Source organism: Malaya genurostris, chromosome 2 (genome assembly GCF_030247185.1).
Source record: "Malaya genurostris strain Urasoe2022 chromosome 2, Malgen_1.1, whole genome shotgun sequence".
NCBI classification, from domain to species: domain Eukaryota; kingdom Metazoa; phylum Arthropoda; class Insecta; order Diptera; family Culicidae; genus Malaya; species Malaya genurostris.
The window spans coordinates 136,126,422-136,142,633 of record NC_080571.1 but is presented as its reverse complement, the minus strand read 5'-3'; the positions used below and the strand labels follow the sequence as shown (position 1 = coordinate 136,142,633).

The window sequence follows — 16,212 nt, the reverse complement described above, 5'->3', positions numbered from 1 at the left end:
CTGGACGGTAGTGATGGTGAAAGCCCGACTTCTGGAGGAATACAAACAACGCCAGGAGCGTGGCGAGGGGTTATCGCAGGACGTTAAAGCGATGAGGCTGGAAACTGATAATACCAAGCAAGAAAAAGTGTGCTATTTTTGCAAGCAGCCCGGACATTTTCGCAAGAACTGCAGGAAGTGGAAAGCGCTGAAGAGCGCTGAGGGTGGTGCTAGAGGTAGTGACATAAAACCAAAGCACGAGAATTTCTGGATATTCGAAAAATGAGAATCCAAAAGCGAATCAAGTGCATGGGTCTGGTGATGCCGTATGCTTTATGGCCGGCGAGATGATACCAGATGATTGGGTGATCGATAGTGGTGCAACGCGTCATATGACGAACGACCGATCGTTTTTCTCAACGATGGACACGAACATTAACTCGAAAGTGACACTTGCTGACAGCAACAAAACCGTGGATTGGCAAAGGTGTGATTTTCGGTGAAGACGGTTGCGGTAAACGAGTATAGATCACACTGAAAAATGTACTGTACGTGCCGAAGCTCGACGGAGGACTTATTTCTGTGAGCCAACTGGCAGTGAAAGGATTCGTGGTGAAATTTGGTGTATCGCCGTGTGAAATACAAAATGCTGCAGGTGAAACGAAAGTGGTTGGTAATAAGGTGGGAAACCTTTACCGTCTGCGAATACAGAAGCAGTCACTGAAGGCTGGCGGTGGTCATCATGATCGTTGTCAGCATACTTGGCATCGGCGGATTGGTCATCGAGATCCTGAAGCGTTGCGTCGAATCGAAAAGGATGATCTGGTGAGTGGATTTATTTTGAAGGATTGCGGGGAACACATTGTATGTGAATGCTGCCTGAAGGGGAAACTTGCTCCCAAACCGTTTCCTCCTACAACTGAACGGAAAACGTCACGGCTGCTGGAGATAATCCACACAGATCTTTGTGGACCGATGGAAACAACAACTCCCTCTGGAAATCGGTACTTGATGACGCTAATCGATGACTTCAGCCGATATACGACTGTTTATTTGCTGAAAAGCAAATGTGAAGCAGCGGCTCGAATCAAGCAATACGTTCGCTTGGTTGAAAATCAGTTTGGGCGAAAACCTCTCATCATTCATTCAGACGGTAGAGGCGAGTATGGTAACAGAGAGCTCAAAGATTTCTATGAAACTGAAGGGATAAAATCACGATATACAACGCCATACTCACCTCAGCAAAATGGGATTGCAGAACGCAAAAACCGATCGTTGCAAGAGATGGCGATTTGTATGCTAGCTGACGCTGATATGGAAAAGCTGTTTTGGGGTGAGGCAGTTATGACGGCGACATATCTGCAGAACCGCTTACCGTCGAGAGCTGTTAACAGAACTCATTTGCACTTTGGACAGGAAACATGCCTAGCTTTGCGAATCTCCGTGTATTGGGATGTGAGGCCTATGAACACATTCCAGATGCAAGGCGTTCGAAGCTAGATCAGTCAAGCTGAGTTTCGTCGGATACTCTGAGAACCACAAAGGGTATCGCTTCTTAGATCGTTCAACGCATTCCATTACAATTAGTCGTGACGCCAGATTCATTGAGTTGAATAATGGATCGGAGCAGTCAAAGGAACCAAGCGAATCAGATAAAACTGATGAACTGGAGACGACGTTAAATATTCCGATGAATCCACCGAGTGTGTTGGATCCAAGGATTGACAACGACAACAACATGTCCGTTGGGGAATTGGAGGGCTGGTGTGCTGCCAGTGATGACTTGGATGGTTCATTCTTCCGTGGCTTCGACAAACAATCGGTTGTGGATGAGCGCGCGGAACCGGATGCAGCGGATTTCCAACGGCAGGATCGGCGAACGAGAGGTGTGTTGCTGGAACGTTATAATGATTTCGTGGTTAGTATTGCAGAGCTAACTGAAGCAGAACCAACAAGTTATAAAAGTGCCTTGCAAAATCCCAAATGGAAGGAAGCGATGGATTCGGAAATGAAATCTCACGATAAAAACGGTACATGCGATCAGTGAAAGTGCCTGAAGAAAAGCGAGTGATTAGTTCACGCTGGGTGTTTAAGTTGAAGCGTAATGAACGTGGCGAAGTTGCGAAGTATAAGGCAAGATTAGTAGCACAGGGCTATAACCAATGCTATGGTCTCGACTATGTGAATGTTTTCGCTCCTGTGACTCGGCAAGCTACTTTCCGAGCGTTGCTGGCAGTCGCGGGAAAGGAAGGCATAATTCTTCAACACCTGGACGTGAAAACGGTTTATTTACATGGCACAGTCAAGGAAGAGATTTACTTGCGGCAGCCTCCTGGGTACGAAGTGGCTGGCAAAGAGAACATGGTGTGTAAATTGTAACGGAGCATATATGGACTGAAGCAGTCGGCGTACTGTTGAAATCGTACGCTTCACGAGGCGTTGGTCAAGTTAAAGTTCAAACAGTGTTCGTCGGATCCGTGTCTGTATATCCGATGTGATGGTGAAACGAAAATCTTCCTACTTATGTACGTTGACGATATTTTGATGGGAAGCAAGATTTGCGGAAGGAGTTTGATATAGTGAATCTTGGAGAAGTAAAGCGTTTTCTAGGTCACGAAGTACGGCGGGAAAATGGAATTTATAGTCTACAGTTGACAAGCTACATTGATTCACTGACCAACAATTCGGATTCGTGGACTGTAACCCATCAAAGACGCTGATGGATTCAGGATACGTCAACTCAGACGAGAGCGACAAGCCGTTTGAAGACGTAACGCTGTATAGAAGCCTGCTAGGCACTCTACTCTATGTAGCGGTGAATGCCAGACCGGATGTGGCGATAAGTATTTCCTTGTTAGGAAGGAAAATGAGACAATCGACGGAAATGGATTGGATGGCGGCAAAACGTGTCGTCAGGTATCTCAAAAGAACAAAGGAAATAAAGCTAACGTTTGGAGCTGGTCAAGAATGGAAGCTGTCTGGTTAGTCGGATGCAGATTGGGCTGGTGACAAGGCTAGTAGAAAGTCAACTACTAAGTACATTTTTATCTACGGATCTGGACCAATCGTATGGGTAAGCCGTAAACAGACGTGTGTGACGCTGTCATCGATGGAAGCCGAGTACGTCGCTCTAAGTGAAGCCTGCCAAGAGCTCATTTGGATACGGCGTTTAATGGCAGATCATGACGGTAATCAACAGAAGGCAACTACAATCTTCGAGGACAACCAAAGTTGTTTGAGCCTAATCAAGGCTGTGTAGACAACTAAGCGGTCGAAGCATATCGACACATGATCGTGGACAAGTTGAACTGGTTTACTGCCCGACCGACAGGATGATTGCTGATGCACTTACCAAACCGTTAGGTGCAACGAAGTTCAACCAACTACTGGAACTGATGGAAATGTCGCGCTGAATCAGCAGTTCGGTGTTCATTGAGGAGGAGTGTAGGAGATATCAATAATCACCTTCTTTCTGCTGATGTATAATTAACGTGTATTAATACTTTTTGTATCGGGTTACTCTGCTGCCAACACTGGCGTTGGCGCTTTTTCGTTTTTTCTCTCATTCTCGTTTTGTATCTCGACAAGTTAAGACGTAATTAAATCTTGTTCATCTACGAGCTGAGTTTTTCTTTCGGTTCTTTTTTCTTCTTCCTCTTTCGGGACTTCCGGTGGCAACGATTTTGCCCACACAGTCTACGTCGCCGAATTAGCTGCTATTTAGTACACCCTCGAGATCATTGAAACCATGCCCAAAGATCATTACTTCATTATCACGGATTGTCTAAGCTCAATAGAAGCTCTCCGGGCAATTAAGCCAGGAAATTATCCCCGTATTTCCTGGGGAAAAAACGGGAACACGTGAGAACTTTGTCTGGATGGTCTTATTTAATATCCTTAGTCTGGGTCCTATCGCATTGTTCCATTTCGGGCAATGAAAAGGCAGATTCGTTGGCTAAGGTGGGCGCATTAGGAGGTGATATTTATGAAAGACCAATTTGCTTAAATGAATTTTTTAGTATTGCTCGTCGCAGTACACTCGGATGTTGGTAAACTTCATGGAGCAATGGGGAACTGGGGCGGTGGCTGCATTCCATTATTCCTATGGTATCGACGAAACCTTGGTTCAGGGGGATGAACGTGAGACGTGACTTTATTCGTGTGATGTCTCGGCTCATGTCAAACCATTACACATTCAACGCGTATCTCCAGCGTATTGGACTCGCGAAGAGCGGTCTCTGCGCTTGTGGCGACGGTTATCAGGACATCGAGCATGTCCTACATGTGTACGGAGTATCGTGGAGCCAGGTCTTTATTAAAGGACTCCCTAAAAGCCCGAGGTAGACCACCTGAAGTTCCGGTCCGAGATGTGTTGGCTAGTCGGGATATCTCTTATATGCTTCTTATATACCACTACCTTGAACACATTAATATACAAGTGTAATCTGTTATAACTCGCTCAGAAAGTATAATCTCCACTTACAGGTTCGACACTAACATCCGCCCGATTCTCTCGATCCCCGTCCCTGTCTACCATCTTCTTTGGAACTAACAAGATCTTTTTTTTGTCACTAACTTTTTCGGTCCCCATTCCCCCGTCTTTTCACCATCTCGATGGTAACTAATTAGATCTCTATCTAATCTACATTACATAATGATAATGTTCTAGTTTTAAGTTAGTCGTAATTAAGATTAGTAAATACCCGTGACATCTTAGAGCTTAAACAGTGTGCCTAAAAATTTATTATACTATTGAATAAAAAAAATGGCTGTGGCTTTTGGTTCCGGAGATATAATGGTATAAGTGAGGTAACCGACAAAACACGTTGTTTTTTATCGCTCTAATTTGTGCCAATATTTTGGAATTATTTCGTTAATCGCTATAGTTCAAAAGTTAAGCACCTCGAAAAAAGTCCCATGCAAAATTTGAGCTAAATCGGACATAGGTAAGGCACAGACTAACAGACATGACAGTATGAGTAAATTCTTATAAAAACTAGTTCCCCCTATATTCTACTGCGCGAATTTTCGGTACAGCCCTTGTGTTATGTAAATTTTTTTTAACTAGTTGGTTCCCCCTCGTTTGTCAACACCGATCAGCTGCTTGTAGGGATGCCTGATTTCATCATAATATTTGAAAATGAAAAATTAAGTGGCGGCAGACCAGAAGTAAGTAAAAATTGTAACAAAACAGGTTCAATTTTGTATTGCGTTGAAGGATGAGAAATAGGCACAATTCTGTATATAGTTTTGGAAATATGTATTAAATCTGTATCCTGCATGAAATTGGTAAATGAAAAAAATAAACACAGTCTAGATGACAGACAGGATGTTTTTGATAGGTTAACGTGGCGCCATCATGCCATATGCGAGTACTGTCTAAACTAAAGGAATATTCGAAATGACCGTTAAAATGATTAAAGAATCTAATTTGAGTGTCCTGTCTATTAGTCTGTGGGTAAGGGGTGCTACCCGGCGGTTAATGTTTGAAAATGTTCTTGAAAAATTACCATGGGAGTACATGAGATTTCCGAAATTGAAATTATTCCTGTGATGTAAAACGTCTTAGAATTGCATAAAACGTCGAGATTTAGTGTCATCTCAAAAAAAATTTTGAAAAAGTCGACTTTCGATTTTTAAAATAATTTTTTTTTTCGAGATGACACTAAATCTCGACGTTTTATTCAATTCTAAGACTTTTGGCATTAAACAAATTTTTCCGATTTCGGAAATTTCATGATTGATTGAGAAGATTAGTGGAAAAGTTGTGTGGATGTTCATATTACACATAGATCGCAGGTGATTGAATCAATTCTGATGCCGATTGGTCAACTACATTCCTTTTGTGGAATTCGACCATTCTGTTTCAACAGATTTTGCAGTCGATTCTAAGTAGGGTTATTGTAGAGTTGTGATCAAATATAATACCTTGTCCTCACTTTAGCTCTAAGAAATAATGTCAAAGAAAAAAATAGTTCGGTGAATTTTCATCCTACCTTTGTTTCAATGCAGTGATTATATATAGCAGATCTAACTCTAACTAATTTGGTATATGAGATAACTAATTTGAAATATGAGATCTCACTCTAACTCATATGGTATATGTATGAGATTGTTATCTGGCAATTCACTATCACATGGCGACTATTCAAGTAGAATCAATGAATAGCAAAGAAACAATTTGTTATTTTCTCATTTGTAAACTATCCAAGCACTCAAACTAGAATAAGTTTTTCATTCGGTACATCCACATCATCATAAATGTGTATGCATTCTTGAGTAAATCTGAAAATTGTATAACTTTTTCTGTCATTGTGATGGGGAATGTATTGTACAGAACTCTGTATTTTTTTTCCAGACATACATGCAATATATCGAAAAGGTACGAATAACAAAAGCTCTACCATCGAACATGAATCATCAACTTTCAAACACACATCAATGGATTCTAGCACCAATTTGAAAAATCACTGTTATTCCAAACATTCAAATAACGCGGGTCTTGACAAGAGTGCCTATAATAATAATCCATTCAAGAGAGAGTGTGATTCACTGAAATACGAGTTTCACGACAGTCATTACTCTAGAATGACTGTCCGCACTTGTAAAGGGAAGCGATACCAGCAATTTATGTCGTCTGCAAAACCTGGCTTTTCTTCTAAAAGGAGTTTAAAAAGTACCACATCTGTTCGGAAGAATCCACAAAATAGTGAACCAACACCTTCTATTCAAGCAAAGATATTCGAAAGTGAAGTTTGCGGTAAAAAAATAATCCGTGGTCTAAATGAATTTAAAACCCTAAATGAATTTAAAATTTTTTTTTTTAGATTCAACCGGTGCCATTATTGATTTGGGCACCAAGTTTTTCAATGCTTCACAGTTTGATTTAGATAAGAAAATTTATGAGTTACCATGCCTAAATCTCGAAGAATATCTGGCCAAGAAAAAGGATTCAAAATCAAAAAAAAACAAGGTAAAATTTTATTACTAACTTAAATTGTAAAACAAACTATACTATTTTCAGGAAAATTCAAGTCACCAATTATGCCTCGCCTCATGATAGTTGAACATACAGAAAAAATCGTTGGTAGTCAAAAACGCAAGGCCCGTAAACAAAACATCGCACGTTTCAATGTGTCTATAATGAATAACTTGATACCCGAGCCTGATGCATTGTTTACTTTAGCAACTCTTGCTGAGATAGCTGCTAACGAAAATCGTATCGACGAAAACACTGTTTAAGTAGATGGCAATATCGAAAACGATTGACAGCAAAAGAATGGTCAGTGTAATGATAGAATTTAAGCAAGTTTCACATACTTGCTGAAAGCATTAGTTCAGTATGCGTTCGACGCAACGATCCTAGAAAGCAAAAAAAAAAAAGAAAGAGAGGGACGATTGCATCGTTTCTATATATTTTTAATCCAGAAATTGTTATTTTTTGTTTTCAGATTTATGTGCTATCAGGGAAATTGTATCACGAATAAATAAATCATGCTCGATTCTCTTTATTTCATTTTTCATAAACTTTGTTGCATGATACAAAATTACGACTGTTTCATTGAACGCAATAATATTTTACGAAGGATAGCTAAAAGATATTACACGATTATTGTGTATGAAAGTTTCATCGACGCGAGCCATATATGGCAACCATCTTCTATTTCTTAATTTGAATATATTGGTTCCAGTAGGAACTTCTTTGACCGTTCTTACTAGTCTTTCAGCTTGACCATTACTGGAGTGGTTGTAAGGCGGACTTTTCATAGCTTATTCTTTTTTGCCTTTTTCTATACTTTAGAACGGAGCCTCTGAGACCCATTTTGTTATATACCATTCGACTCAGAGATCGGAAAATGTATGTGTGTGTGCACTTTTCGAAAATATTTATAAGCGCTCAATTTTCTCAGAGGTTGCAGAACCGATTCTAACAAACTTATGCTCGTTTGAAAGCTACTGTCGGGCCATTGATCAAGTTCAAAGATCAAATGGCTATGACTTTTGGTTCCGGAGATATAATGGTATAAGTGACGTAACCGGCAAAACGCGTTGTATTTTTACGCGCTCAATTTTCTCAGAGATGTCTGAACCGATTTTAACAAACCTATGCTCGTTTCAAAGGTACTGTCGGGCTATTGATCAAGTTCAAAGATCAAATGGCAGTGACTTTCGTTTCCGGAGACATGATTGTATAAGTGACGTAACCGACAAAACCGATTTTAACAAACTTATGCTCGATTTTAACAAACTTATGCTCGTTTGAAAACTACTATCGGACCATTGATCAAGTTCGCAGACCAAATGGCTGTGTCGTTTGGTTCCGGAGATATAATGGTATAAGTGACGTAACCGACAAAACACGTTGTTTTTTACCGCTCTAATTTATATAAGGGTGCCAATATTCTGGGATCACCTCTAATTTCGTAGAGCGCTATTGTTCAGAAGTTTAAGCATCATGAAAAAAAATAGAGGGTTGTATCCAAGACACGACCGAGCACAATAACATTAAAAATGAAACGCCATAATAAATACAAAAATAAAGATGATAATGATGATGATACACAAAACTTCACTACACTTCAAGTTACTTGAAAGTTCAATTTTAGATACAAACAACCTAAAGATTTATACCTGAACAAATGAAACTATTTTATTTTATGATGATTATTTTCGAGAAACGTACAAACTTATTAATTTGATTTGATTTATATCGTTTATTTACCCCTAGTTTTAACCTAATAATGGTCGTTCACTGGGTGGACTTAGTAATTTTATAAACAGTTAATCGATCCAAGAGAATGGTGTACCAGTAATCTCAGTAATGGTGTAATTTTATTAATCATTCAAAATCGTCGATAATCTTCGGAAAGTGTCGGTAAATAATATGGCAAAAATACGAGGAAGAAAACATGTGAAACAATCCGCATAAAATATTTAGTTACTTACATTGATTTTCGCTTTAGCATATTAGGAATATACTGTATGGATACGCAACAATATTCCGAAATTCTGTTCATATTGTAACTTGATGTTATTAACACATGAATGAACATTGTCATAGTTACAACGCGTGTAGTCATCAGACGCTTATTGTTTTGAAGGAAATAATAATTGAACTGAATCTGCCGGTTAACCAAATTCTACGAGGGTTCCTATTCAAACGATATATGTAAAATCGCAGGTAAACTTACCTTGAATTTATCTTTGATACTATATGATATTGCATCTAATTGTACTGTATATGTGAGCCTGTGGAACTCATTTATACTACTAAACCGAGGAGACCACTTTTAGATAAGTTTCAGAATTTAATTTGGAATCTTTTGAAGCGTTTAATTCCTGGTGGGACAACACCTTGTTCAGTCACATTGTCACGTTATGTTCGTATGGGAATGGAGATTTAAGCATGCAAACCGATCCGTTGATATTTTAGAAAATTAAAACATTCTTACAATATTGAAGCTTTGGATCATTTAAATTAGAGAAATCCATTAACAAATCATCGAGGAACAATAAATAAAATACTCAATTTAAACCAATTTCTCAATGGTATGCAATTGAAATATTTAAATGACGTTGTCTCATAAGTTTAAATTAAATGTTTCCGAATCGATTGGTTGTTGAATTATATAAATCCATCAACAAATGACTGAGTTATTAGCGTTCAAAATTATGACAGCAAAATGTTACGCGATTAGTTTTGCATGTTTTAAATTGACACCCAGCCTCGGGAAACAAAGTGTAAGGTTTTTTTAATGGCAAAATCGACCAAAAATTTGCTAAATACATGGGATATTTCAATAGAATCGGCAACCACGCTGATTCGGTACCTCAATAGCATGATGATAAATAAAATACTCAAGCGAACACGGTGTTGCGCAGACAACAGGAAATTTCATCAACACATAATGCAAAAGGGACAATCCAGCAAATGAACGCATATACAATCCCGTCATCAGCTCACTGGACAAGCTACTTGTTTCATTCACAGTCAAACATCAACTAGGCAAAGAAATAAATAATATATAAAATGTCTACCTACTTATAACTATCCCTAACCTAATACGTACAAATTTTGAATTATTTGTATTTCAGAGATTGAGCACCTCTCTTCAAATTTCGTGCAGTATTGTTCGAATTTTTGTTCTAGTATATCCAGTGAGGCAATCTCATGTACTTCACTAGTCCTTGTCCAAGGGGGTAGATTTAGAATCATCTTTAAGATCTTACTTTGAATGCGTTGGAGCCTAAGTTTGTGTGTTCGTGCACAACCCCGCCAAACAGGGACTGCGTATTCAATTGCGGGGTGGATGATTTGTTTATAGACAGCCATCTGATTCTTCAGGCATAGTTTAGATGTTCTACAAATCAGCGGATACAGAGACCTAATGAGTATGCTGCATTTTTGAACGATTTTGTCAACATGTGAGCTGAATATCAGATGTCTGTCAAAGGTGAGTCCTAGATAGATAACTTCATCGGACCATTGAATGACCTCATCACCGAATCGTATTCTGCATTCGTCTGATGGAACAAGTTTTGGAGATCTTGAATGTGGAAACAAGATGACCTGAGTTTTTGCTGCATTGATCACAATTTTCCAACTTGTAAAATATTCCGTTAAAGCGTCCAGACCTGTCTGTAGTTTATTTTTCAGAGCATTAATGACACGACCTTTGTAAAGAATGGCAGTATCATCAGCAAATTGTGACAGAACACCACCACCTGGAAGAGGTGGGATGTCTGATGTGAAAATGTTGTACAGAATGGGACCTAGGATACTTCCCTGGGGTACACCAGCAGGAATAGTAAATCTTTCTGAAAGTGCATTATTCAGAGAAACCTGGAATGCTCTATCTGCAAGATAATTTTTGATAATTTTAATAAGATACATGGGAAAATTATACCGATGCAGTTTGAACACCAGTCCATCGTGCCACACATTATCGAATGCCTTTTCAATATCCAATATTGCCATGGCAGTCGTTTTGGACACTGATTTGTTTTGCTGGATGACGTTGTTAACCCTCGTGAGCTGGTGGATGGTGGATCTTCCTTTCCGGAACCCAAACTGTTCTTCCAGAAATATATCCTGTTCATCTGCAAAAGCAAGAATTCGCCTTTGTATTGACTTTTCAAACAGCTTGGATAGGGCAGAGAGTAAGCTGATGGGCCGATAGCTCTTGGAAAAGGAAGGATCTTTCCCCGGTTTCAAAACTGGGATAACTTTAGCTAACTTCCACATTGAAGGGAAGTAACCAAGCTCCCAGCACCTGTTAAAAAGTTTAGCTAAGAAGACAAATGAGCGAATACTCAAATGTTTCAGCTCAATGTTGAATGTGTTGTCGAAACCGGGGGCCTTCATATTTTTGTATTTTTCCACAAAAGCCATCAGCTCATTCGCAGTGACTCTACTTTCCTCAGGAACCAAACTGTCTGATTGGTCAACCTCAGCTACGCTATCAGCAACGGCTCTTTCATATGGACTAACAATGTTGAGTCCTAAATTGTGAGAACACACAAACTGCTGGCCTAGCGCATTTGCCTTCTCTACTGGTGTGATTAAAGGTATTCGTTCAGCTGCGTCCTGGAGTGACATCAGAGGAGGAATAGGCTTCGGTTTTTTCTTAACCACCTTCGTTAAGGACCAGAAGGGCTTTGAATGTGGGAGAATTTCTCGAAGCTTTTGCTGGAAGTTCCTGTTGCGAAGCTCAGATATCCTTTCCTGGATTATCCTAGTTAAGTTGTTATAAGTAGTCTTCCTATCTAGGATGCCAGTTCGTTGATACTGCCTCCGGTAGATATTCCGAAGTCGGATGAGTTTCTTGGTGACACTGTCGATTTGAAGAGAGGAACTCGGCATATGTTGTACTGGAACCGTCCTATCACGAGCGACTGTGATTGAATGCTGGAAGGAAGATAGGGCCGCATCGATTTGCATCGGGGAATCAAGTAGCAAATCGATATTAATAAGTTGGTCGGCGATTTGTTGAAATTGGACCCAATCGGTGCGATAATAGTTCCTCCGTGGTTGAATAGGCACTGTTTCTGGTGAAGATCCCAACGTCAATATTACTGGAAAGTGGTCAGAAGAGAACTCGTAGAAGACAACCGGAGAGCTGTCTATGGCGATGTTGCTGATGAATATATCCAAAATGGAATGAACTCCCGATCTGGAAAGTCGCGTTGGTTGATCCGGAGCGAAGATGTTGTATTGTCCAGCTTCGTAATTTTCGCAAGTACGAATCCGTTTCGATTCTGTCTTCTGTTTCCCCACAGCTCATGCCGTGCGTTCAGGTCCCCAGCAATGATGAATTTGTTCTGTCGTCGAGTGGGCATAGCCAGATCTCACTTCAATGATGCACACGAACCATCTCGAAGATTGGTTTGTTTGGGGCAGTACGCTGCAATGATGATGATGGGTCCCATCGTCATTGTAATCTCAATTCCGATGGCTTCTATGAGTTGCAATTTAAAGGCTGACAGAAGCCTGTGCTGAATGGATCGTTTAATGGCAATGGCAACTCCCCCTCCTCTGGTAGTTGCCCTGTCGAGCCTGTGAATCCTGTAATTGGAAATAAAAATAGAAATTTCAGGTTTAAGATGAGTTTCAGTTAAAATAGCAATATCGGCATTCTTCTCTTGAAGAAAGTCGGACAATTCAGCAGTTTTGCTACTGAGTGAGCAAGCATTCCAATTTACTACAGGGTCCGGCACTCGAAGTGTAACCAATTAAAAAGGCCATAAATTCAGTTTGGAAAATTACTTTTACTTAATTCAAAGTACAAAATGTGTAAAAATAATACAAAATTCAGAATCAATTCACTTTTGCTCGATATGACCACCTTTTGCCTTGACTTGATGACTTGAGAGAGCGAAGGAGTTGCTTCGTTTGGCCGAATGTGACTTGCAGGTGTATTTTGGCCCACTCGCGGACAATAACTTTTTTCAGCGCCTCGAGACTGGTGTATCTTTTAGTTCGGACTTTGCTCTCCAAAATGGCCCAAAGAGAATAATCCATTGGATTCGCATCTGGTGAATTCGAGAGCCATTGTGTGGACGTGATGAAGTTCGGAACGTTGTTTTTCAGCCATTCTTGGTTCACTCGAGTTTTGTGAGACGGTGCCGAGTCCTGCTGAAACTTCCATGGTCTGCCACCGAAATGTTTGTCTGCTCACGGCTTCAAAGCAACCTCCAGAATACTTTCCCGATAATATGTCGCATTTACCTTGACGCCAGGCTCGATGAAAACGATTGGAGAGCGCTCATCTGCGGTTACAGCGGCCCAAACCATTATCTGTTGCGGGTGCTGCTTCCTGGTGGCCAATCGATGACTCAAATTCTCGTATGAACGGTCGGTCAAGTAAACCCTATCGTTTTGAGAGTTTACGAATTGCTCAATTGGAAAAATTTTCTTGTCAGAAAATACAATGTTCGGAAATTGACCGCTTTCGGCCAAACGAAGCAACTCCTTCGCTCTCTCAAGTCATCAAGTCAAGGCAAAAGGTGGTCATATCGAGCAAAAGTGAATTGATTATGAATTTTGTATTATTTTTACACATTTTGTACTTTGAATTAAGTAAAAGTAATTTTCCAAGCTGAATTTATGGCCTTTTTAATTGGTTACACTTCGAGTGCCGGACCCTGTATAACCAACTCATTATATTGCATATTCGATGATGAATTTGCCTAAGGCGTTGATTTGATCTAACCGCGTTCTGCAGTTTCGTAGTTTTGTTGTCATTGTTTCAAAAATGACGATCAGTTGTTCAGCAGAAAATAAATCACCAGAGTCATCCTTTGCTTGTGGTTGATTATTGTCCCATCCAGTAGGGATTTTTGAGGAAGATTCTTTTTGTGATCCAGCGGCTGAATCTTTTGGATTGCTGCGAGGAAGTGGCGGCAAATTCGGAATATCCTTCTTCGGTGGGAGCCGTGGGAAATTAACTTCATCCTTCTGTGGAACATTCTTGCGCGTTGATTGTTTGCGGGACGCCTGTTGTCGAATTTTTGTGAACTCAGCACGTTTGGGACACGATTTGCTAGTAGATGGATGGTCGCCATCACAGTTCACACATTTTACAGCGATATCATCTAGTAGGCAATCGTTGGTATTGTGTGGTTCGGCACATTTCCCGCACCGACTTTTCATGTGGCAATTCCTCGCTCCATGGCCGTAGTTCAAACAGTTCGTGCACTGTGTGACATCCCGATGTACCGGTTTATACTTTTGCCATTCGATGATTATGTGAAATAACGATTTAATCGTTTTCAGTTGACTCATGGTGATGGAGCCCTTCTCCAGATGAAAGGCAAAGAAATATTGTGCAGCCTATATTTATAGATTTCTCTTCATACTACGCATAACGATACGGTGTTTTTTATGCATGACGCAAAGCCTCCTATGCCGAACAAAAAGTTGACGTCATTTTGTACAACAGGGATTGGTGGATGAAAACATAGGTCGATTCCAACCATTTTTTTCAATAGTATACTATTGAAATACTGAAACGATGTTGCCATACATGTTTAAGTTAAAAGTTTCCGAATCGATTGGTTGTTAAATTATAACAACCCATCAACAAATGACCGAGTTATTAACGTTCAAAATTATGACACAAAAAGGTTACGCGACTATTTTTGAAACTTTTAATTGACACCCGGCCCCATATAGTGAAGAGTAAGGCATTTTTAATCCCAAAAGTCCTAATGCAAAATTTGAGCTAAATTGGGCATGGGTAAGGGGTGCTGCTCAGCGGTTAAAGTTCGAAAATTTTCGATCTTGAAAAAGCACCATAGGGGTGGGGGGGTAGTACATGAAATTTCCGAAATAGGAAATTTTTTTTGATGCCGAAAATCTAAAAATTGCATGAAACGTCGAGATTTGGTGTTATCTAAAAAAGGCGGGTGGGTAATGTCAGAGACATAACTAGATGTCGTGAATACGAAAACAACTGACATGTTCCTTAATACTTCCGAATTTCAATTAGTTGATCAATTGTATGAATTATGCAAGCATTCCCCTTTTCCACATTTTTCGCAAAAACAAAGAAGGCTTCACTTGATCTCGATTACTGTGAATTTCACACAGCGAAAAGTGCAAAAATCTAACCAAACTGTTCTAGATTTGCACTAAACTGAGGATATTTCCTTTCGATTTGCGAACAACTAATCCTAATAGTTCTTCAGAAAACTTTTAGAGCCATTAGAACGGCTGATTTTTTGTAATGCTCTCCACAGTTGCTTTTTTATCCATGCAAATGACTGGCAGCTGTGACGTAATCGCTCTTGTCGGAAGCGAAACTAGCTTTGCAAACGGCACAAAATACATCTGCTCGCATTGGCGATAGAATCCAAACTGATTCAATTTTTGTTAGGAGCTTTCTTTTACGTGATTTCGTTTGTAGCTTTTTCACTAATGGGCGGTCCTAACGGCTATAAAAATAGCCGCATACAGAATTCTAATGTCGATTATTTCATTTCGGATTTGCATAATTTATTGAAAGAAACTATCAGTATGCTGTAGGGATTCGTTTCTAACATTCAGAAGGGTCAAATTGCGTAGTTCTCTACGACATTAAACTCTGGAACATTTGTCGCAGAAACAAAGAAGGCTTCACTTGATCTCGATTACCGTGAATTTTACACAGCGAAAAGTGCACAAATCTAACCAAACTGTACTAAATTTGCACTAAACTGAGGATATTTCCTTTCGATTTGCGAACAACTAATCCTAATAGTTCTTCAGAAAACTTTTAGAGCCATTAGAACGGCTGATTTTTTGTAATGCTCTCCACAGTTGCTTTTTTATCCATGCAAATGACTGGCAGCTGTGACGTAATCGCTCTTGTCGGAAGCGAAACTAGCTTTGCAAACGGCACAAAATACATCTGCTCGCATTGGCGATAGAATCCAAACTGATTCAATTTTTGTTAGGAGCTTTCTTTTACGTGATTTCGTTTGTAGCTTTTTCACTTATGGGCGGTCCTAACGGCTATAAAAATAGCCGCATACAGAATTTTAATGTCGATTATTTCATTTCGGATTTGCATAATTTATTGAAAGAAACTATTAATATGCTGTAGGGATTCGTTTCGAGCATTCAGAAGGACCAAATTGAGGAACTCACTACGATTTTCACCACTTTTCGGAACATTTTTCTCGAACGATTTGTTGTACAGCAGCAGATATTTTGTTCTCTTTCTCAGAACGCGTTCTGATTGGCTGGTGTTG

General features: G+C 39.8%; 1 protein-coding gene across 1 annotated transcript in view; it reads left to right on the top strand.

Annotated features, from left to right (window-relative positions):
• Positions 1–326: 326 nt before the first annotated feature.
• The window catches only part of LOC131428851 (uncharacterized), a 35,981-nt gene continuing 20,095 nt past the window's right edge, over positions 327–16,212 (top strand). The window contains exons 1-3 of the mRNA XM_058592909.1: positions 327–452; positions 508–1,424; positions 1,567–2,009. Of these exons, the coding sequence (XP_058448892.1) occupies positions 327–452; positions 508–1,424; positions 1,567–2,009 (1,486 nt within the window). The remainder of the gene's footprint in view (positions 453–507; positions 1,425–1,566; positions 2,010–16,212) is intronic.